Below are 22,268 nucleotides of genomic sequence, written 5' to 3' on the forward strand. Positions count from 1 at the left end.
AGTTTAAATTAAAAAAAAATCCTCATCGTTGTGAACCATTGCTGTGCTGGATTTGTTGTTTTGTTTTTCTCCAATAAATTATTTTCTAGTCACTCACCGGGGCTTGTGCATTGGTTGAATGGGAGGGGTGGGGGGTGCTGGTGCAGGAAGGGGAGGCATGGGGCCCACCCTTTGAAGGGAGAAGGGGAAGAGGGAAAGAGTAAGTGGGCCTCTCCATGCTGAACACAGCCTTCCCTGAGATCCCACCCCACAGGGCTCCACCTTCCATGGAGCCTTTGGGTCACCCGAGTCTCAGGATCCTGTGGGCTCTGCTTCTGAGGTGTCACCGTCCACTACCTTCTGAGCACCAAGTGTAAAGTGATTTGCTTGAGGAGAAGAAATGAGGGCACCCTGGTGGAGGGAGAGGCTAGGTGGTGCCAGGGCCTTATAAACTGTACTGAGACAGGACAACAGGCAGCAGGCAGGAAGCCAGCGCTGGTAAGCAGTCTGCTCTGCACCTTCCTCCCTTCTGAGAGCAATAAAGCTTTTATCCACATTATCTATCCCAGGGTAAAAAACAAAACAAAACAAAAGCAGCCCAGCTTTCCCCACAATTCCCCATTATACCACAAGAAGACAGTGTTTTGATTTTCTTTTTCTTTTTTCCCTTAAACCAGAAAAAACTTCCATGGGCATCACAAAAAGTACAGGAAGAGGGAGCCTCAAGGAATCCTAGGGTCAGACAGACTGTGATTTATTAGGGAAAGAAGAGCCGGTGGAGCCCTGTCTTCAAGGGATGGCCTCGTGCTTGCTGGATGACACTTACTATGCCTGAGCAGTCACTGATGCCCCAGGGGCCAGGGAAGCTACTCTGCCAGATCAGGTGCAGCTTGGTCCCCACTGGGCTCTGGCAGCCACTCCATAGGAGACGGCTCTCTCTCCACAGGTGAGGGCTCCACCTCCATTGGCTGCTCGCTGATGGATGATCCTTTTGCACTTGGTACAGTTTCCATCACAGAACTAAGGTTTGAGCTGGAAACTGGCAATATCCCCTCCCTGCGGGGCTCGGGCTCCTTTTGCCAGATGTACGACCAGTTCTTCCAGGACAGTTTCCGGATATTCCAGAGGGATGTCTTCTCCTGTGGCAGGTATGCTGGCTGGCTCTGCAGGGAGAGCTGGCTCGAAGGCAGCGTCTGGCTCTCAACAGGGGTCATTTGGCTGTCTAGAGCTGACAGTGGTATCTCGGTTGGCAGCAGGTTCTGAGGAGAATATGGCAACTTCTCCTGTAAAGATCCAGATGGCCAGGTTTTGTTGAGAGGCTGGGGATGAGGAGCAGACCGCCTATCCATGGTCAAGAAGGAGCTCACCTCAGAGGGAGGCTGCATGTCCTCAGAGGACACCTTCCCATGGTGTGAGTGCCTCTTCCTCCCAAGAAATGACATCTTCCTTGGGTACCACAAGGACTCCTTCATGCTCCCAGATGGTTCATCAGGTGGCATTGTGTGATCAACCAGCATGTCACTGTTGACCCCCGGTGACCTCCACAGAATCGTGCCCTGCGTGATGAGGTCAGCATAGCCCTCCCGATGGGAGAAGGCATAGCTGGAGCGCCGGGCCCGTGACTCCCTATGGATACAGGGCACAGGCTCCACGGTGATGACCTCCTCACTTGTGACTTCCTCTACCTCTTCCTACAGAGCAAAAGAGAGAGTGAAGTCATCAGGCTCCCAAGCCATGTTGATGATGTTCAGATCACCTGCCCCTCCAGTGAGGGCCAATCAGAGTCCTTGGCCACTATCGATTGTCCAGGCTCTTTCCTAGGCAAGATGATCCAACTAGAGTCCTCCATGGGACCTGACTTTGGACCAACCAATCAGATTCCTCCGCATGGACCTGACTTTGGACCGGCTAATCAGAGTCCTCTTCCTGGGACTTAACTCTGGGCCAGCCACACTCACCTTGTGTGCCCTCTGGTGGCAAAGTCAGAACTTACCCTGGGGCAGCCCCATGTCCAGCCTGTGTGGCTGAAGGTGGTAGTTTGCGGCCAAGTCCTAGTCCACCATTCCAAGTCAACTCTGGGGCCCATCCCAGCTTCAACTCATCCGTTTAGATTCTGATACTATGGGCTAGTGAGTCCCAACTCCCACCTTTTTTCATTGTGGTAAAATACATATAACATAAGATGTACCATTTCATCCATTTTTAGGTGCACAGCTCAGTGGCACATTCACACTGTTGTGCAGCCATCCCCATCACCCATCTCTAGAACTTTCTCATCTTCCCAAATGGAAACTCTCTCCCCATAAAATACTGACACTCCTTTCCCTCCCCCAGCCCCTGGCCCAACCATCTGCTTCCTGTCTCTATGGATCTGACTCCTCTAGGGACCTCCTGTGAGTGGGATCAGACAGTATTTGTCCTTCTGTGTCTGGTTCCCGTCACTGAGCATCACGTCCTCATGCTTCATCCATGTTGTAGCAGGTGTCAGACTCGCCTTCCTTTTAAAGGCTAATATTCCACTGTACATATATGTCACATCTTGTTAATCCGTCACCCACCGATGAACACTGGGCTACCCCGAGTCCCTCTTCTGCTTATCCCATCTCCAAATCACTTCTGTCGCGTCGGCCCCCAAGCCCCAGGCACTTCCAGGTGCTCCCACTGCATGCACCCCAGGAACCACACCCCACTTGGGGGCCCTTCTGCCTGTCGTTTGGTCCCTCGTGGGGACACTGGGTGTGTGTCTAGCTCTGCTTCTGCCTCATCTCTGCCTCTCCTTCAAGTCCCAGTTCCCAGCACAGGCTCTGGCTGTTGGGGTCCTCCATGTGTGGCGTGGACCCCCACCCCTCACCTTGCGCTGTGGCTTCTTGAGGGCTTGGTAAATGACACGGAAGGCCAGCACAGGCAGGGTGTTCAGTGACACATTCAGCAGGACCACCAGCATGATGGGGGGCTGGGACAGCACGTTGAGGTCAGCGTCTGGAAACAGGGCAGGATCACAGCCATCCTGGGCTATGGCCTCACCAGAGCCTGCTTGGTGCCTCTCCCCTCCAACACCCTATCTCTTTCTCTTCCCTTCACCCCAGGGAAAGGAGGTGAAAATTCTAAGGAGACACTAATGCTTCCTGCACACACACACACACACACACACATACACATACACACACACCCCTACCTCACCTGCATGGCCAAGGAGCTTGAGGTTCAGAGGGGGAGAGAGGGTGCTCTGACGGGCACCCCCCCCCCAACTGCCCCATCCCTGCTGGGGGCTTACATAGAAATGGGAAGTTCTTGGGGAAGCGTTTGAAAAGCCACATGCTCTGGGTGAGGCTGGTCATGATCACGTAGAAGAAGAGGCTGAGGAAAATGGCCAGCACAGACAGGACGGTCCAGTACTTGGTGATTAGGATGACCTGCACAGGGAAGGGGCATTAAGGCAGGGGGGATGGGGCTCCACGGTGAGGATGGAGGCCCAGCTCCCAGGGCCTGTGAAGGGGCAGGTCACTGCCAGGAAAGACCTTAGTGCTTGCCGAGGCCCACCCCACCAGGGGAGGGGCAGGCAGATGGCCATTCCTACCTCCATAGTGATGGACAGCAGGTTGGACAGGGCCACGACCACTGAAAAGGACTGGTAGTCACTTAAGCTGACAGGCCCAGCTGAGTCCTGGCTGACCCACAGGGTCATGAAGAAGTTGACCAGAGAGGTGGCTGTGCCGTGGGCAATGGCTTGCAGGATGACCCAGTAGTTGAAGAGCTCCTCCTTCTGGCCTGTGATGTATAGCTCCGGCAACTCAAGGCTCCGCTCTGCGCTCACATCCTGATGAGTTCACGGTGGGGAAGCTGGCTCTTGGGACAAGAAGGGGATGGCCCCTACCCTACCCCAGGCCCCAGGAGAAGAAACATGTACAGAGAAGGAGGAGCCAAGACCTGGAGCTGCTCACCTGCTCAAAGAGCCCGATATAGAGGACCGGGAGGGTGCTATACACCAGGTTGAAGAGCGCCAGGAACCAACCTTCGTACAGAGCCTGTGGTGGGAAGGTGGAGGGTGCAGAGAGGGGAAGGGAGGGAGAATGCACTGAGCCTTCAGAGCCAAATGGCCAGAGACAGAAACGATTCTCTACCTAAGGAGACCCATCCAGGCTTGTTTGTCACCTGGAGAGGATGCCAGGTGACTTAGAAAGTCAAGTGACAATCAAGGTTGGAGCTAAGATTGGGGCTGCACAAAGTGATAAAGACTAGAAGAGAAAAGGTATGGAGAAAGGAAAGGCTACCCACTCCAGTATCCATGGACCGTACAGTCCATGGGGGTGGCAAAGAGTCAGATGCAATGGAGTGACTTTCACTTTCACTTCAATGCTTTTAAAGTAGCACCTTGGAGTCTGTTTCAAGTGATGACTGTAATACAAAGTTTACAGGAGGGAAAATGGCTAGAGAGTGTGTTTTAGATTTTTCTTTTTGCCATGCTGCACATCATGCAGGGTATTAGTTCAAACAGGGATCGAACCTGTGTCCCTTGCAGTGGAAGTATGGAGACTTACCCACTGTACTGCCAGAGAAGTCCCTAGATTATTTTTAACTTGGGAAGTCAGTGATGGGTAACAGAGCTAGAAGTGATCTCACAAAGAGACCAAGTCCCTTCCTGAATGCACAAATCCAGACGAGTGAAGAGAGCATCAGTTTCAGTTCCCAGAATGGCTTTACGTGAATTCTGGTGTTGAACAAATAAGTAACAACAAAATTTTTTTTTTTTTTACCAGAATCAAGTTTCTCACCATTGGAGATGAGTCACAAATAAGCACGTGGAAAAGGCTAAGCTGAGCCTTGTTCTGTGGGGTGACTGGAATCAGAGGCATCAGTGTGAACTCATATGCACATGGATAGATCAGTATAAGCGCAGGTGTAGATGTGTGTCTAGACACAGTTAGTATGTGTGCATCTCCTGCCTCTGTCTATAGAGAGAATATTGGCATCCCACGTGCGATGAGCACACCAAGTGCTTAGATCTTGGTGTCTAACTACCATTCTCTGGTGAAGAGAACTGGCATTCCTTGAGGGAATGGTTCATTCCAGGCTTGGGACAAGGAAAGGACAAAACGAGCCAGGAAGCTCTTGAAGCGCCAGAAAGTGAGGACATGCTCAGAGAAGAGCAGGCACAGGGCAAAGGGACAAATCGGAGACAAAATGAGCAACAAGGCACAGAATAAAATGAACATATGTGAGTCCATACTGATAGGAGTAAATATTCAAATAAATATGTGGGGGGGGAGAAGGAACATTAATTCCAGTTAACAAACATAGAAAGACTAAACATTGTGCCCTCTGACATCAGGAACAAGACAAAGATGTCTGCTTTCACCGTGGCTATTCAATACTGCACTGGAAAAGTCCTCACCAAAGCAATTAGGCAAGAAAAAGAAATAGAAAGCATCCAAATTGGAAAGCAAGTGGTAGAGCTGTCTCTTTTTGCAGAGGACGTGATCTACATGCAGAAAATCCCAAAAGACTCACAGGAAAACTACTAGAGCCAATAAAACAAACTCAACAAAGTTGCAGGGCACAGATCCACACGCACACACACACACACGAAAGTGTTTCTATACACCAGTGGTGTATAGAAACCACGGACTATAGCCCACCAGGCTCCTCAGTCCATGGGATTTTCCAGGCAAGAATACTGGAGTGGGTTGCCATTTTCTTCTCCAGAGCATCTTCCTGACCCAGGGATCGAACCCGTGTCTCCTGCATTGACAGGCGGATTCTTTACCATATGCACCACCACATGGTACCACTTCCTATACAGCAGCAATAAGCAATATCAACAGGGAATTAAGGAAACAATTCCATTTATAGTAGCATCTAAAAGAATAAAATACCTAGCAATAAAAGGTAAAACAAAAATATATATTTATGAAGAATTCTCTTGTAAAGCTCTCTCTCAGCTGTCTGGGTATTGGTTACAGGGAGGCCATTCTGTTTCATGAAAGTCTATTTTCAGACCACAGGGGACATCACTGCCCTACATATGACTCCTCTGACACTCTGGAGAGTTTGGAGAGCACATCCAGTATTCACCATGATACTGTCAAGAACCTTGAAGTCAGGGACCCAGCCCTTACAATCTTACCTTCTCTGAAGTTCAGGTTCTCGTTTTTTCCCCTTGAAGAATGTACGTTTGGAGCACCTGTCCTGCCCTTGCTTCAAAGCTCAAATTTGCCAAACATCCCTGAAAATGCTCAGCACAGAGCTGGGCACGGAACCATCCCCTGCTTTATGTAGATTCTATACCTCTGTTAATGCAGCCAGATATTGATTGAAGGCTGCTTTGCTCTGTGGCTTCAGATACACTCTGCCCTCTGAGGACCTCTGAGTGGGAGCATGCCTGCTGCCTTCCTGGAGGCTACGGGAAGGACACAGCACCCCTTAGAGGGGAGGGAGTTCCCTCCGGCGCACCTGGGCAGTGAAGCCGCTGTAGAAGGCGAACCAGATCTGGACCATCATGCTGGCCAGTGTCTTGTACAGGAAGAAGCGCAGGAACTTGCAGACGCGCATGTAGGACCAGCGTCCGTGCACCAGCAGCAGCCGCCGCAGGAAGCAGAACTGGGCCAGCACGTAGTCGCTGTTCTGCACTGCCTGCATGCCCTCCTGACCCGCCACCCCTACGCCGATGTCTGCAGCTGCAGAGGAACATGCAAGCCTGTCGGCCCAGGGACCCCAGCCCACCGCTCCCACCTGCTGCCAGCCTCCCCTGGCCCCGCTGCCCACCACCCACTCTTGATCATGTTGATGTCGTTGGCACCATCCCCGATGGCCAGGGTCACCACGTTCTGGTATTTCTTGACCAGCGCCACGATCAGGGCCTTCTGCTTGGGTGTCACGCGGCAGCAGATGACCGCCTGGCATCGGGAGGCCAGCTCCATGAAGGCCCGCTCCCGCCGCTCCTCAGAGCTCTGGAGGGTCTTGGAGTCTTCCTGCTGGGGCGCCAGCCCCGAGCTCCGCAGCTGGATCCCCAGTGTCCGCCACATGAGGGACAGGCGCCTGGCCTGCAGGAAGTCCACCCTCTCCTCTCCCGGCTCCTGCCAGGACTCCAGTGGGTCCACGTTCACATTCTGGACCAGGGCTCGGGGTTCCTTGCGCAAAGACAGCAGTAGCTGGTCCTGGCTCACGGGTGACAGGGGCGGGTCACTCTGCTGCACCCTTCCCTCTCCCCACGCCACTCCCCAACTGTGCCCTCCTCCCATCCAGGCCTGACTGCACCCTCCCTTGCTCCGGCCCAGCTGAGAACTATCTCTCGGGGTGGCCATCACCTTGGCTGGTCCAATGGTGCATCTGAGGGCCTTTCAGTGGAAGCAGCCCCAGCCTCAGCCCGCAGCTCCTCCCAGGCCCCTCCCCCGGGTACCAGGGCTCCACCGTCCACTCTGACCTAACACTGACCAGAAACTCCCCGTTAATGACCAAGGCCATCTTGGACTGCAGGGGAAGCTCTTTCTTTTTGCCACCTTGCAGGTTGTTGTTGCTCTCCCAGTAGACCTCGAGGATCCGCCTGCACGGGGGTGGGGGTGGGCGCCCAACCAGGCCTCAGCCACGTCAGCCACACAGGCTTCCTTGCACCCACACGCCAGCCACAAGGAGCCCGGCCAGGCAGACCCCAAGGCCATGGCTGTGTCCCGGGCGTCCCGTCCCTACCTTGACCCCCATCCCCTGTCAGGATCATCCACCCCATCCCCACTTCTTACACGATCTCCTTCTCCTCCAGAATGATCATGTTCTCTGAGAGCAGCTCGCAGGCAAAACCAATGTTCACCGCTGTCTCTGCAAACCAGCCCAGTTCAGCCCTTGCGGGGAGGCCCCCCGGCCCCACCCACCTTGCCCATTACAGCGGCATGCCCCTTCCACTGGCCACAGCGATTGGTTCAGAGGAGGGCATGTGACCATGGCAGCCAATGAGTCAGCCCTGAGACTTTCCAACTCTTAGCATACCTAGGACTCCACTCCTGGCTGGGGCTGGGCGGCTGCAGAGAGGTGAGTCTGGGGCCAAGGTCAAGACACCCTTAGGCATTTCAATGCCTAGGATCCCCACAAAATGATTTAATGTCTGGGGGCAGGGAGGGGGGCTGGAGAAAAACGTGACTTAACTTCTTAAGAAAAAAATAAAGGAAAAAATGAATACAGAAATCCAACCTGTGGGACTTCCCTGGCAGTCCAGTGGTTAAGACTCCATGCTGCCAATGCAGTGGGCCCAGGTTCCTTCCCTGGTTGGGGAACTATGATCCCACATGACCGGCAATGCGGCCAAAAAAAAAAAAATTCCACCTTGGAGACTGGTCTTTACACCAGCAGAGCTGTTAAATGTCATTCTAAATATTTGGAGTGTATGTGCCTCCCGCCCACAGAAGTCCTAATGGAGCCCTGTAGGCACCAGTGCTCAGTGAAGGCCCCCCCAGAAGCCTCAGAGGGTGGGAGAACCAGGGCTCCACAGCCACAGGACCAACTTGGCCCCTAGGTGGCTGGGCAGCCTCAGGCAGGGGCCCAGTGCTCTCTGAGCCCTGGGAGGTAACCTGGACCCCACCAAACAGTGCTGCCAAGGGGGCCAAATCCCCAGGAGGCGCTCAGCATGGCATCAGCCCACCTGAGAGAGGCATCTAGGGCCTCGGTTCTCCCTTCCCAGGGACACACAGTGGTGGGCTACAGTGAGCTCAGACAACAGGGAAGGCCTGATGGTGACTCTGGGATGGGGTGAGCCCTCCCTATGCCTCCCTTCTTCCTGCGCTGGTGGCTGCCACCCTAGGACCCACCTTGCTTGTCCCCTGTAAGGACCCACACTTTGATGTTCCCCTGCTTGAGACACTTGATGGTTTCGAGGACACCATCCTGGAGCTTGTCCTCGATGGCTGTGGCTCCCAGGAGCTGGGGTGGGGAGGAAGGAGTGGGTGAGGACAGACTGAGTGGGCTCCCCAGTGGGGCTGGGGTGCAGGGCCCCGCCCCCGGCTCCACCCACCTCAAGGCTCTGCTCCATCTCCTCGTACACCTGGTGCAGGGCCTGGGCGCGGTTCTGCAGCAGGATGCTGGCCTCCTGGTGCCGCTGCCGCCACTCCTCATACACTTCCTCATCCACCTCTTTGCAGGCCAGGCACAATGTCCGCAGGGTCTCCTTGGCAAAGGACTGGGGCCGGCAGGCAGATGACACTGGCACCCCTGCCACTCCGGGGAACCCCTGCAGCCTTCTCCCTCTGCCTGGGCCCCCAACCTGCCCCTACCCACACAGTCTGTCCTCCGGTGGCAGGGGGAGGCTGGGACCACACGCCACCCTGCTCCACACCCGCTCTGTCTCAACCCTTCTCCCCCAGACACCCCATTCGCTCTGTTTAGCCTCCAGATCTCAGCCTGCCTATTCCCCTAGCCAGGAACATCCACCCTATGATTTGTGCTGCAAATTCTAACCATTAGGCAAGACCCTCAGTGAAGCCCTGCCAGACCCCTTCCCAATCAGGATTCTGTCCTCCCTGGAGCCCTCTCTCTGCTTCACTTCTCAAGGAACTGAGGTAGGGGGTGGGGCACGGAAAGGATCCTGTGGGACTCTTGTCTCCAGGCCCAGGCGAGGACCCAGTGCTCTCTCACCCCATCACAGCTCTTCCCTCCTAGGCTCCAACCCTGCCCTGGGTCTTTTGCCCCAACAGGCAGCCCCTCGACTGGCTTCTGCTCCTGACTGACATGGGCTTGGGTGGCTGTATGTGGACATGTCGAGTGCCCCAGACAGGCCTGTGCGCCTCCTCTCATGCCTCAGTTTCCCTATCCATACCGTGGGTAGTTGAGCCCAGTCATCCTGCCGAGATCCTGGGCTCTGGGTCACTGCTGTGACTGCACCTCTTTGGTTCTGGGTCAGGACCCAGCCATCTGCTCCCCACCACTCCCTCCCGGCAGAGTGGGGCACTCTAGGAGACCCCTGAGGGGAGGGACAGAAGACATTCTTTCCATAAACAGCCCTGCTGGGCCCTGTGCTGGGTGAGGCTGGGGACCCATGGGTTCAGGACTGGGCCCGCATGGCAGGACAGCCCATGTCAGAAAGAGCTCCCTGGAGGTGGGGACCCAAGGCTGAACCTCGAGGACAGAAGGATGCTGAGCGCCTGAGTGGAGGGAGGACAGGGAATAGCATGTGCAAGGGCCCTGAGGCAACACCGGAACCGGGTTCTGGGAAACCCCCCGAGGGCAGGGAAACCAGGTCAGAGATGACAGACAGCAGGAAACAGAAGGATGAAGCTTGGAAAGGGGCCAAGGCTTTTGGGCTTCACCTGGAGATGAAAGGTTCGGGGCAGAGTGCGCAGAGTGTGTCCTGGAACCTAGGCCTGGCTGGAAGAAGGGGGCGGCATCCAGGGCAAAACCCACCCACAGGGTGTCCTTGCCTGACTCAAAAGAAGATGTCCCCACTGGGCAGTGCAGCTTGGAGCTGAGCTCCATCTTCAGCCCTTGACTGTGTGTTTGTGTGTTGGGCAGAACAGTGTGCAACCTGACCAACTGGCCACGGCTTCCCTGAGGCCATTTCTCTGCACACTCTTTTCCCCTGCCCCTGTGACTTCGACTCTGCCCCTCCACCCTCCCTTCCCACAGGGACTCACGGCCAAGGCCTCCTCTGTGGCCCATTCTGTCTCGCCTTTCTTTTGCAGGCGCTCATAGATGACTGTGTCAGCCCCTTTGGTGTAGAGGTAGATGGAGCCCTCGGGCTTGCGGACTGTGGAGGAAGAGGCCTGGCTGCCCACGTACACTCCCCTCCCTACCTCCCCCCACCCCACCCAGGACCTCGGGCACTCACCCAGCACTGACATCCGCTTGCGGATGCTGTTGAAGTCCATCATGGCCAGGACCTGGTACACACACTCCTCCCCCAGCTCCATCAGGGTGATGCTGTCCTGCGTGCGTGCCAGGAACACATAGCCGAAATTTCGGGCCGCTGTGACTAGTGCCTCCTCGTCCGGGGAAGCTGCCTGGTACACTAGCTGGTCTGGCCAGGGAGGGTGCAGGGCGGGGAGGGGTCTGAGAGCTTGACCTTGTTGGAGACCCACCACCCACCTGTCTCCACCTGTTTAGCACAGGGAGGAAACAGTGTATTTGCAGGACGACAGTTTCTTGGACAGGCACAATCTCTAAGTCCAATAAAAGAAAGGGGCGATTGCATCCCAGTCCACAAGTCCTCCTCCTCCCTGTATGATGACAGGCCAGGACACCCTTGGTGGCAGAGGATAGGTGGGGTTCAGGCTGGGGGCCTGGGAGCTCTCTGATCGGGATGAGAAGGCCCTGGCAGCTGGTGGGAGAGGATCTGGGGAGCCTGGGCCTGGCCACCCCCAGGGCTGGGGGGCCACTCACCGTTCTTCTGTACCATCACCGTGTGGCAAATGGCCAGCACGCGCCAGAACTCGCGCACCCTCCAGTCCTGGTTAGCCCACACGGCCTGCAGGAGTTGGGCGTTGCAGAATAGCAGCTTCCCATCAGCAAATTTGTTCCAGAGGAAGGGGTTCTCCTGCGGTGGGTGGGGCACAGACCGGCACTGAGTGGGTCACTGCCCTTCCCCCCACCACCCAGGGCTCCGGGGAGGCCAGAGCTCACCTTGCCTGGGGTCTCCTCTGGGCCTGGGGAAAGATTCAGCTTTAGGCCTCAGCACCCCCTCCCTGGGCCAGGCTTCCTGGGGCTGCCGGCTGCAGCTAGACCAGCCAGGCCTGCGCCCTGCACCCAGAGCCCCAAGCCGCCAAAGACCCCAGCCTCAGCTTCTGCCTGGAGAATAGGATGCAGCCATGTGTCCCAGGGGCCCCCTCCAGGGCGGTGGGGTGGAGGGCGTAGGGGAGTGGGGTTCAGCCCCGTAGAACATGTTTGGTTTGACCTCCTCCTGGTGTCTTTTTAAAATTTGGACTTGGCCACCTACTTTGAAAAATAGGGTGATTTCACAGGAAAACCTGGGTCCGTAGCACTTCTAGAAACATCAGAGACCGGCCAGGGTTGGTGCCGCTCACCACGGGCCTGGTCAGCACCTGACCTGTCAAGTGGCATCAGCCCAAGGGCGGGGGCCCAGGTCTGTCATGAGACTGCCCATGAGGCCCAGTATCACCCAGTGGGGCCCTCTGTCCGCTCCTGGTCTAAACTGTGTCTGCTGCTTATCAACTAGACCAGAGACTGGTGAACTATGCCCCCACATCGGGACCAGTTTCTGTGTGACCTGCAAGGCTATAAATGTTTTTCACATTTCTAGAGAGTTGGGAGAAACCTGAAAAGAAGAATATTATCTTGTGCGACCCGTGGAAATGCCGTGAAATTAAAAATCCAGAATCTGGGTGAAAGCAGCAGCTGCTTTCTGGGGCCAGAGACCCAGCGGCCTTAGTGGCCAAAAATATTGACCCGTGGGTTCTTTATAGGAATAGCTGCTGCTGCTACTGCTGCTAAGTCGCTTCAGTCATGTCCGACTCTGTGTGACCCTATAGACGGCCTCCTACCAGGCTCCTCTGTCTCTGGGATTCTCCAGGCAAGAACACTGGAGTGGGTTGCCATGTCCTTCTCCAATGCATGAAAGTGAAAAGTGAAAGTGAAGTCGCTCAGTCGTGTCCGACTCCCAGCAACCCCATGGACTGCAGCCTACCAGGCTCATCCGTCCATGGGATTTTCCAGGCAAGAGTACTGGAGTGGGGTGCCATTGCCTTTTCCGTATAGGAATAGCTAACCAAACCCCACGTGAGAGGGAGCCCCTTGGCAATAGTGGTGGGGCATCAATTGGTGTGGGATGCTGGATGCCGGGCCACTGCCGTGAGACCCTGGATGCGGGGATCAGGGCTCGGGCGGGGTCCCACCGTAGACAATTCCGTTGATGCAGCACTTCTTGAAGGTCATGATGTTCTGGGTGAGCGTGCCCGTCTTGTCGGAGAAGATATACTCCACCTGGCCCAGCAGGTCGTTGAGGCTGGTGCTTCGCGCTTTGGCAGGCAGGTCCTGGGGCTCATAGTACATGTGCTCGTCCCAGCTGATGAAGACGCTGTTCCCCAGGTAGATGAATTCCACCCTGCTGATGCACGCATGCGCACTCGCACGTTGGGTCACCGCCCGGCCCTTGGGCCTGCTGTCCCTCCCCCACCTTCCCTTCCGGCTCAGCAGCGGGCGGGGCTGGGAGGCCCCGGGGCTCACATAATGAACATGGCCATGGGCACCAGGACGCTGAGCAGGATGAGAAAGCTCCAGAAGATGAAGAAGGCCTCCATAGCCACACTGTGCATGTGCATGGCAGACACGTAGTGGTGATTGGCGTTGAACTCCTTCACCTTGTGCCAGAAGCCAAAGGTCATGGCCGCGGAAATCACCGCCATGGACACAAAGATCTGCGCGCGGAGGGGAGGAGGGGCGCAGCGTGAGGGGGGCCCAGGCGGCAGCGAGGCACCTCAGGGACGCGCGCACCCTTAGTGTGAACCGACAAGCACGGGGCAGGGAGCGGGTGTTCCCCAGCACTGCTTCAGGATGGGACGGGGGTCGCGGTGGGGAGGGGATGGCAGTCCAGGGGGAGGGCAATTTGGAGGTTTTCTGCCGAGCTTCGCGGCTGCGAAATTATTATTTCGATAATTTTTAAAAAGGTAAAATTTGATTTAGGCAAAAAATTAAGGATTTCTAAAGATCAGTGGAGGATAGGGGGCATCTTATCTCCTGCGGGTTTTGGAAACGTTGCAATCAAATATTGCTTTATAAACCACCCCCCCCCCCAAATCGTCATTTGAAGAAAAAATTCTCTGGCCTGACCAGGCGATCAAGCTGCATATTCTTCAGAGGAGGGAAACTGAAGCCTGGAAGATGACAGCCATGGGGCTTCTGTGCGGTGGGGCCCTTTCGCTCCCCTCCTCCATGGCCCCCCACCCAGGGCAGTGGGTCTAAGAAGCTCACCAGGACCACCAGTCTGTTCATCAGATGGTCTATCTTGGTTCTCTTCAGATGGATCTTGCCACAGTTCTTCATGATCTTTGTGTCAAAACCTGCAAGATTTCCATCCACTCATCCATCTGTCTGTCTACCACCCATTCATCATCCATCATCTATCTATTCATCTATCCACCATCCATTCATCCATCCACCCATCCCTTCATTCATCCATCCACCAATCCATCCACTGTCCACCAACCATTCATCCATCATCCATTCATTCATCCATCCATCCATTTACCATCTGTCCATCCATCCATCCATCCATCCATTTATCCATCCACTCTCGCGTCTACTCATCCATCCACCCACCCTCCATCTCCATCTATCTACCTACTCCATCACCCATCATTCCATCAATTATAAATACCCCCATTTCTCCAGTCAAAACAAAGCTGCTGGCTCAACATGTCCATTCCTGCAGTTTCAGAAATAAGAGTCCAGAGAAACCACGCCAGGAGCCCTTCATCCCATAGCAGCAGACATGCGGCACCCAGGCCTGGCCTTGTGACTTCCTGCCAGTGACCTCAGGGTTCTCCGCCACCCAGCCCTACCCCTGACCTGGGCAGGATGGGCCCTGGGGCCCCAGAGAGCAGCTGTACCGGCATAAACGACCAGTCCATAGCAGGTGTCCGTGTTCCGGACCTTGCAGCCTCGCAGAAGGATGTTGCCACTATCCAGTGGGTATTTCTTGCCCTTCCACTCCAGGCACCCGATGAAGTGGTGCATTCGGCTGTTGGGTTCCTCACACACCACCTTCCCTGTGGGCAACCCAGTGTTCAGGGAGCCACGAGCATGGTGCAACTCGGCCACCCCTCTTCAATACGGGTTGGAGGAGGGGACTCAGGGAATATTCCTGTCACTCTCCAGCCAGGGACACCTGCACAAGCCCCACACTACCCCAAACTGGCCCCAATGGCACCTCCACCCCCACTATACAACACAGCCTCCTCCTGGATGCTCCAAGCTGGGTGTTCCTGGCCTCAGGGCCTTTGCGTGTGTTGTCTCCTGTGGCGGTACACACACCTCCTCAGGGAAGCCCTCCTTGATCCTCCAGCCAGATATACACCTCCCTCCATTGAGCCCCTTCCTCCCTGCCAGTGTCTGACGTCACCAGACGTTTATTCCTGCAGCCATATCAGTAATGTCTGTGAGGGACTTCCTTGGTGGTCCAGTGGCTAAGACTCCCTGCTCCCAATCCAGAGGGCCTAGGTTCCATCCCTGGTAAGACAACTAGATCCTGCACGCCACAACTAAGAGTTTCCATGCCACAACTAAAAAGGTCCCACATATCAGCACAGCCAAATAAATCAATAAATATTTTTTAAATGTTTGTAAGGTCCACCAGTGCAGGCACCAGCCTTATCTCAGTTGAGCTGGGGACACCAGAGCCCAGTCCAGCACCTGACACAGTAAGTGCTGAATACAAATGAGGAGGGAGGGAAGGAAGGGGTGCACCCATCCAGCACCCTAAACTACAGGGACCAAACACAGGGCACAGCATTCCCCAGCAGGCAGTAGGGGAGGGCCTGTCCACCATCACCCTGAGAGAGTACAGCCACTGGGCTCACTTCTGTTTGACAAAACCCACCCAGCGTGCAAAGGCTGGCCCAAGGCAGCATCTGGCAGGGAGTGGGCTGGGGGCCACAGGGCTCCTAAGTGACCCTCACCCTTCCTTCTCTGGGGCTGGACCCTCTGTTTCCTGAAGGTAGACATGAGAGCTGTCTAGGGAGGGGCAGGAGAAGGACGGAGGAGCCATGGGGCAAGCCCATACCTCTCACTACCCCTCTGAACCACAGTCTCCCCCTCTGCAAAATGGGCAGGGGTGCTGGGCTGTCTGGGGTAGGTCAGGACCCAGAGAGAGGTGTCAGGGTGGCAAGGCCTTTCCCCAGATCCGTGAGCAGACACACAACCAGTGTCTGGATGTCGGGAGCAGAGGGGCTGTGCTTGAAGAGAAAGGTTCTGGCATGCTCCAGAGCCAATTAGAGTAACTTGCCTTTGTAATGTGACAGGAAAATAATGATAGCAAATAGTAACAATAAAAAAATTATCCCCTTGCTGGGTCTCAGCAAACAGTAACTGAACCAATAGGTGTGAAATGTCATACTTATCTGGCAGAAAATAATAAACCTGATGTCCCTGTGGGCCTCTCCCAAATGTGTAGGTGAATTGCTAGCCAGTGTACATGGACTGCCTTGGTTTCTTTGTTTTGTTTTGCTGCTTCTTTCTGGTCGCACCACTCGGCTTGTGGGATCTTAGTTCCCGGACCAGGGACTGAACCCAGGCCCTGGCAGTGAAAGTGCTGAGTCCTAACCAATGGGCCTCCAAGGAATTCCCATAGGCTGCCTTTTTGAATAAACAACTAAAAGCATTTGCTTTAAAGTGGTCATGGGTTAAAAATAAAATGTAACACTTGATCAAACGCTGTAGCATGCTTTGTAATAACAACGGAAATGCCTCCACTGCTGCATTGGTTTAAGGAATTTGTTATGGACCTGGAAGAAGTCTCTCTGCTAAAAATTCTCTCAGCCCCAGTGGTCTGGGAATAAATAAGACAGGATAACAGAGGGTAATGTGCCCATCTGGATGTCAGAAGCTGCACAACACCCTCCACCTAGCAGGTAGGGAACCTGTGGTCCCACTGCAGGGGGGGAGACAGGGCCCAGAGGGGCTGGATGGGTTTGCCAGCTCCCACCTTGGAAGGAGGCTATCTTCCTTATACTGGTCAGCTCGTGGTGCGTGATCACTGGGGCCTGCCTGAACTTCAAGTTGGTCTCCCTGGTGACAAGAAGGGGAGCAAGACAAAAGGTGGGACAGACAGTGCCTGGTCAGGGCATGCCCAGCCTCTTTCCAGAGCCACTCTGGCCTTTTCCCTAAGCACCTACTGTGCACCAGCTGCCAAGCAGGAGGCTGAGGCCCAGAGAGGGAGAGAGCCTTGCCCAAGGTCACACAGTGTGTTTGCCAAAGGGCTGAGGCCAGACCCTAGGCCTTCTTGCTTTGGCACCTGGCTCATGGTGGGTGGGGGAGATGGGCTTCCAGAAATGGTGGTGCATTTTTATTGCCCCAGCTGACATTCAAGTGTCCGCATGCTCCCAGGGCAAAGGACCACAACATCCAAGTGGGCTGGGTGTGCAGCCCTCAAGTCCCCAAAAGCCCTAGTGATGATCTGGTCTCACCCGTCGATGTCAGCCGTCTCCACATAGCATAAGCTGCTGGGCTCTGTGCTGGCCAGCAAAACCAAGTCAGCCTGGGGTGAGGAGCAGGGTGGGAGATGACAGCCTTGCATGGGGGTAGAGAAGGGGGAGACCAGTGGTGGGGAGAGGGGGACAGCCCTGCCTCCAAACCACCCCCAACCCAGCTCAACAAGGAGGAGATGATGGCCTTGCATAGGGGCAGAGTGTGGGAGATCAGCAGGGTGAGGGATGGGGAGGAGGGAGGGAACTGCCCTGTCTCCGGAGCACCCCTCTGCAGCTCACCGGGACAATGCTGTCTTTATGCAGACAGACCAGGTCTCCCACATGTAGATTCTTCCATTTTCTCCACAGAAAGCTGTGTGGGTGGGGGTGGCAGGGGTGGGGTGGGGGGGTCCTCCCACCCCTGCCACCCCCCACCCTGATTACCCCCTCCTCCCAGATTCCAACGCCCTTCAGACCTTCCTGCCCTCCCCTTTGGCTGAACTCTGCTCCATGAGAGTAAACAATTGGATCTTCAGCCCCTGCCCCTTCACAGGGCCCACCCCAAGCCTGGTAGACAGCAGGCATCTAACAAGTGCTGGTCTGGGTTTCTCCTGGCCCCATAGGATCTCCAAGACCTCAGAAGATGCTGGATGGTCTTCCAGGCACACCCCCCGTGAATGTCCATCCATCTGCCATGCTGGGGTTGCCCCCCTTGGATAGATCCCACACCCAGCTGCTGCGGCCTCACCTCTTCCCCATTAGGATCTGGCACGGCCGATTGTTGACAATCTTGTCACTCCTGTGTCGCCCCTGGGCCGATGGGGGTAGGTCAGAGCAGCAACGATTCCCCTCATGCCGCTCAGGCAACAGACGCAGGTGCCCAGCTAGAGAGCCCAAACCCTGCGGTGCCTGTCTAGTGACCCTGCCCCTGGGAGGGTGTTGGCAGCAGAAAGAGGGCAGTTTCCTGCAGGCTGCCACTGTGGACACTTGGATGACCTGCTGAAGGGGCACTGGCACCTGCCCCAGTGGTCACAGAGCACAATGGACAACAGCCCACTGGGGCTGCCTGTGCGGACCTTCCTCCCACCGCACCCAGGAGTCAGGAGGACCCACCTGATTTTGCCCTGCCCCCACCCTGTCCCTGCTTACAATATCGTCCACCAGGTCTCGGATGGCCCGGATGGTGAGGAGGCAGACGAACGGGGCGAACAGAGTGAACCAGGGCAGCGTGGAGATCTCGGGGATGCCCTGAAACAGAGGATGGGTCATGCCAGCCAACCCTCTTGGGCACCCGACTGCCTCCCCTCCCCCTAATCCTGCACCCTTCTGCCCACACATCCAGCACCACAACCTCACATCCTGCCGTTCCCACCTGCAGGCAACTCCCCTCTGGGCCCTCTCCCTGCCTGGACCTCCTGCCCAGCAATGCCTCCTCTTCCTTCCATGCACCGCCCCCACATGTCCTCTCCTCCAGGAAGCCCTCCCAACCCTATGCTTGTTCCCTCCTCAAGGCCTTGGGTCTCATGGGATCCCCTCTGCGCAACCTCATATCTGCCCTCAGCACAGTTTGGGAGGGGGCCCACCCCATCACTGGTTCCTACCATGTGGTTTAATGACAGTCATTTCCCCCAGTCCTGAGCCACCTTAAGACAGGTGTCAGGGCCACTACTGGGTCCCCAGTGCCCAGAACAGGACCTGCATACAGTGGGTGCTCAATAAGTGTTTATTGGCTCGATGGATAAAAGCAGTGTCTCACTTTACTCAGATCAGAATGAGATACTGGGTAAGAGTTAGGATGTTTTGGAAACTTCCCTCACCACACGGGGCCCCATCTCTACCCACCACTGCTCACCCATCTCCACCCATGACCAGCCTGATGCCAGGAAGTAACCCAGTGGGTCCCTAGAATCTGATCCTTCCTCCTTGCCCTCTGGGACCTGCTGAGGCCAAAGGGGTCAGGAGGCCTCCTCATACCTGGAGGAGCCATCCATGCACTCAAATCCTTCAATATATATTGAGCACGTCCTGTGTTCCAGGCCCCTGGCTGGGCAGTGAGGACCCAGCCATAACGGAACTCCCAGTCTGTGGGGGGTGGACACTGACCCACTAACCACACAGACAAACACATGGGTCTACAGAGCCATGTGGGAAACACCCTGGGTCTACAGAGCCATGTGGGAAGGTGGGAAGTGCCGGGGGTGGGGATGGGGGCTTCCTGGAGGAGACAGCTCAAGCAGGTAGATGGAGTGGAGTGACCATGGGCACTGACTCCTGGGGCTGCCCCCACCTCACCTGGAGGAGGATGATGAGAAGGAAGTAGAGGTTGGAAAAGCGGTGGAACTGCTCATACAGGTTCAAGGGCAGGAAGGAGAAGACATTGTACTTGGCCGTGTGGATGACGTTCTTCTGGAAGGAGAGCTGGTATGGGGGTCTGCCTGCCCAGCCCCACCTGGCCTCCACCCACCTGCCACTCCAGCCATGAACAGCGTGAACAGAGCCCCTACTGGGTGCAGGCTTGGTGAGCCAGGTCGGTGACCCCAGGATTCCCTGCAGGTAGGTAGAGCCTGACGGACACACTGTACTGTGAAGGCTGCCTAGGAACATATTTAGGGCAGAGGAGCCACGTGGGGCATCCGTGCTGGACCAGTGACTCTGCGAGGCCAGCACTACAGTCCTCAGGACCAAGTGGGAGAACCCAGAAGGCAGAGCCCCGGTGACCACTCTCCCTCACTGGCAGGTACCCAAAGCCCATGGGAGCGGGGACGGGGGAGGCCTGCCCACCTTGTACTTCTTTCTCTGCCAACACAGAAAGACCTTCTCCTTGAACTGGCTGTTGTAGGCCCGGTTGTTGGCCTGCACTTCCCAGGTGAACTCTAGAGGATAAACACAGGCTAATGACACCCCAGAGAAGGGCTAATGGGCCCCCGGGGGATCCAGCTGGTAAACAGACAGGAGGGCCCTCGATCTCTGTACACGGTAGTTACCTGCTTGGGGAGCCCAGGTAGATCTGAGGATCCAGCCACCCCGAGACAACCCCTAGGCCATGGGAGACCTATTCACACCCACTCCTTCTACAGACGGGTAAACTACAAGGCACTGGGGATGAGCTCCAAGGTGTCGGAGGCTCCATGCCCAGCCCAGGTGCTCTGGGGCCCAGGCTTCCAAGTCCTGAGTCCACCCTTCAGTCCCAGGATTTTGAACTATCTGTAACCCCATGAGAACCCCACACTGGGCCTCCTGTCTCCCCACTTCAGCCACTGTACTTTCTAACGCCCCTTGGCGGAGCCCACCTTGTGCCCACACCTTTTCCCCCGACCCTATGCCCACGCTTCGCCCAGACATGCACCTGAGTTCTTCTCCTCGTCAAGGTCTTCTTGGTACGTGAGACTGCCCATGCTGGTGGGGCTGTTGGACAGAGTGGCCTGCGGTCACACTGGCGGCTGTATAGTGCCCACCACTCCAACCTTCTTGGAAAAGTAATTTCCTATGCCCACCTGCTAAAGTCTCCTCCCCTGAATCTGAAGGTCCAGTCACCAGCTGTGAGTCCTTGCTCACTGCTGTGGTCACCTGGCCACTGTTCCCCACCCCACAGCCCCGCACGGCCCTCTGAGGTCCAAGCCCCTGTTGCCACTCCTGGAAAGGCTACACACATGTCCTTCCACACAGCATAGGACATTCAGCCTGCCCAGGTGTTCGATCGATTTCTTTGTTGACAGACTAAATGGGCCTCCAGGGTTCCCTGTCATATCTCGAAAGGGAGTTTATGAGGCCAAGGGGCTGAGAGGTCTGAGTGTGGCCCTGGGGTAGCAACCACCAGACTTCCATAGAGCCAGGAGCCTGGTCCCTCCTAGTCCTTCAGTGCCCCTGGCAGCTCCCCAAATGACCCCCAGCCCCAGCACTCCACACCCCTGGTCCCACTGTTCCCTCTGCCAGCAGGACCGTTCCCTCTTGACAGGCTGGCCGGAGGCGCCTCACCCATCTGCTCTCAGCTCATATTTCTCCGATGGCCCAGGCTCGTTCTGGCGCCTCCTCTGGGCCTCCCTTCTGCCTGCAGGGTCCCCCATTCCAGCTCTGATCACCCTTTCTCTGCTTCTTCTCCCATCTGGGTTGCCTGCTGAAACCGGAACCTCCTAGAGCAGGGACTGCTGGCGTCTGAGTCATTAGTGTCCCCAGGGCCCCGGGGTGGGATGGCCTGGCTCAGGGCCGGTGCTGATGCTCCCGGGAGCCTGATGAAGGCCAGTGCCCATTCGCCAGATGAGAAAAAACGAGGCTCGGGGTGAGTGAGGCTCAGCCTGTGGGACCAGAGTCACTAGGAATCCCGGCCCGGGCCAGATGGGGTTAGAGGGCTGCTGCCGGTCAGAATTCACGCAGTGTTTTGGGGGATGGCAACACGCCTCCCCCAACAAGGGCTTGCTTCCTCCTCAGCGCACTCTCGGCTCACCAGAACGTCCACTAACCCCGGGGAAATCCCGAGCATTCCCACAGCGAAGCGACGCAGGATTCGATGCCCAGCCCCTGGAAAATGCACCAGGAGATCTCGGTCCACTACACACCGTGAGCTCCGGCGCCCGTCCGGACCCTGGCCGGCGCGGACCTCTAGGGGGCGCCGCCTCCGCCACGGCCTCCCGCCTTCAGGCCCGGCGGAGTTCAGAGAGGGTGCGCGGGCCCACAGAGACATACAGCTGTGGAAGCGCAGCCGCTCACCTGCGCGGGCTGGGGCGGGTGGGGCCGGGCTGCCTGGGTCAGTCGCTGGAGTTCAAAGCGACGGACGTGGTGGAAGCTGTTAGCCGGGTGCCAACGGGCCTGAAACGGGCGGCACGGGCGCGGGGCGGAGCTGGGCGGAAGGGCGGAGTCTAGGGCTGAAGGGGGGCCAATACCAAAGTAGGGGCGGGGTCGAAGGCGGGGTCGAGCGAGGCCAAACTGAACAGGGTCGAAAGAGGCGGAGCCGAAGGCAGGGCCCAGTGACCTCGACGAACGGGGAGAGAGCGGGCGGGGCTAAGGTGCGGGACAACGAGGGCGTGGCCTGAACGGAAGGTGAGTCCAAGGAAGAAGGGCGTTACCCAGAGGCAGGGCCAATACCGAAGGCGGGGCGGGGGAGAAGGCGGGGCCGAGAGTCATCCACGCCGAACAGGGCTTGAGGGGGCGGAGCCTAGTGTGACTAGAGGAGCTAGAGGGGGC

At 56.5% G+C, this 22,268-nt stretch overlaps 1 protein-coding gene across 1 annotated transcript; it reads right to left on the reverse strand.

Annotated features, from left to right (window-relative positions):
- Positions 1-725: 725 nt before the first annotated feature.
- ATP8B3 (ATPase phospholipid transporting 8B3) lies at positions 726-21,567 on the reverse strand. The gene is made up of 28 exons (XM_068979974.1): positions 21,548-21,567; positions 20,437-20,495; positions 19,872-19,963; positions 19,383-19,496; positions 18,240-18,338; positions 17,839-17,900; positions 17,391-17,463; positions 17,091-17,161; positions 16,610-16,692; positions 14,517-14,675; positions 13,879-13,967; positions 13,135-13,325; positions 12,804-13,015; positions 11,575-11,597; positions 11,335-11,488; positions 10,784-10,972; positions 10,590-10,702; positions 8,975-9,139; positions 8,772-8,883; positions 7,713-7,788; positions 7,411-7,519; positions 6,749-7,133; positions 6,430-6,653; positions 3,921-4,004; positions 3,557-3,796; positions 3,254-3,392; positions 2,831-2,958; positions 726-1,670 (listed from the first exon to the last, which is right to left on the reverse strand). Exons 1-28 carry the CDS (start codon positions 21,565-21,567, stop codon positions 846-848), a joined length of 4,290 nt encoding a protein of 1,429 aa, XP_068836075.1. The 3' UTR covers positions 726-845.
- Positions 21,568-22,268: the final 701 nt, after the last annotated feature.

The sequence above is a fragment of the Capricornis sumatraensis genome, chromosome 9, assembly GCF_032405125.1.
Source record: "Capricornis sumatraensis isolate serow.1 chromosome 9, serow.2, whole genome shotgun sequence".
NCBI classification, from domain to species: Eukaryota; Metazoa; Chordata; class Mammalia; order Artiodactyla; family Bovidae; genus Capricornis; species Capricornis sumatraensis.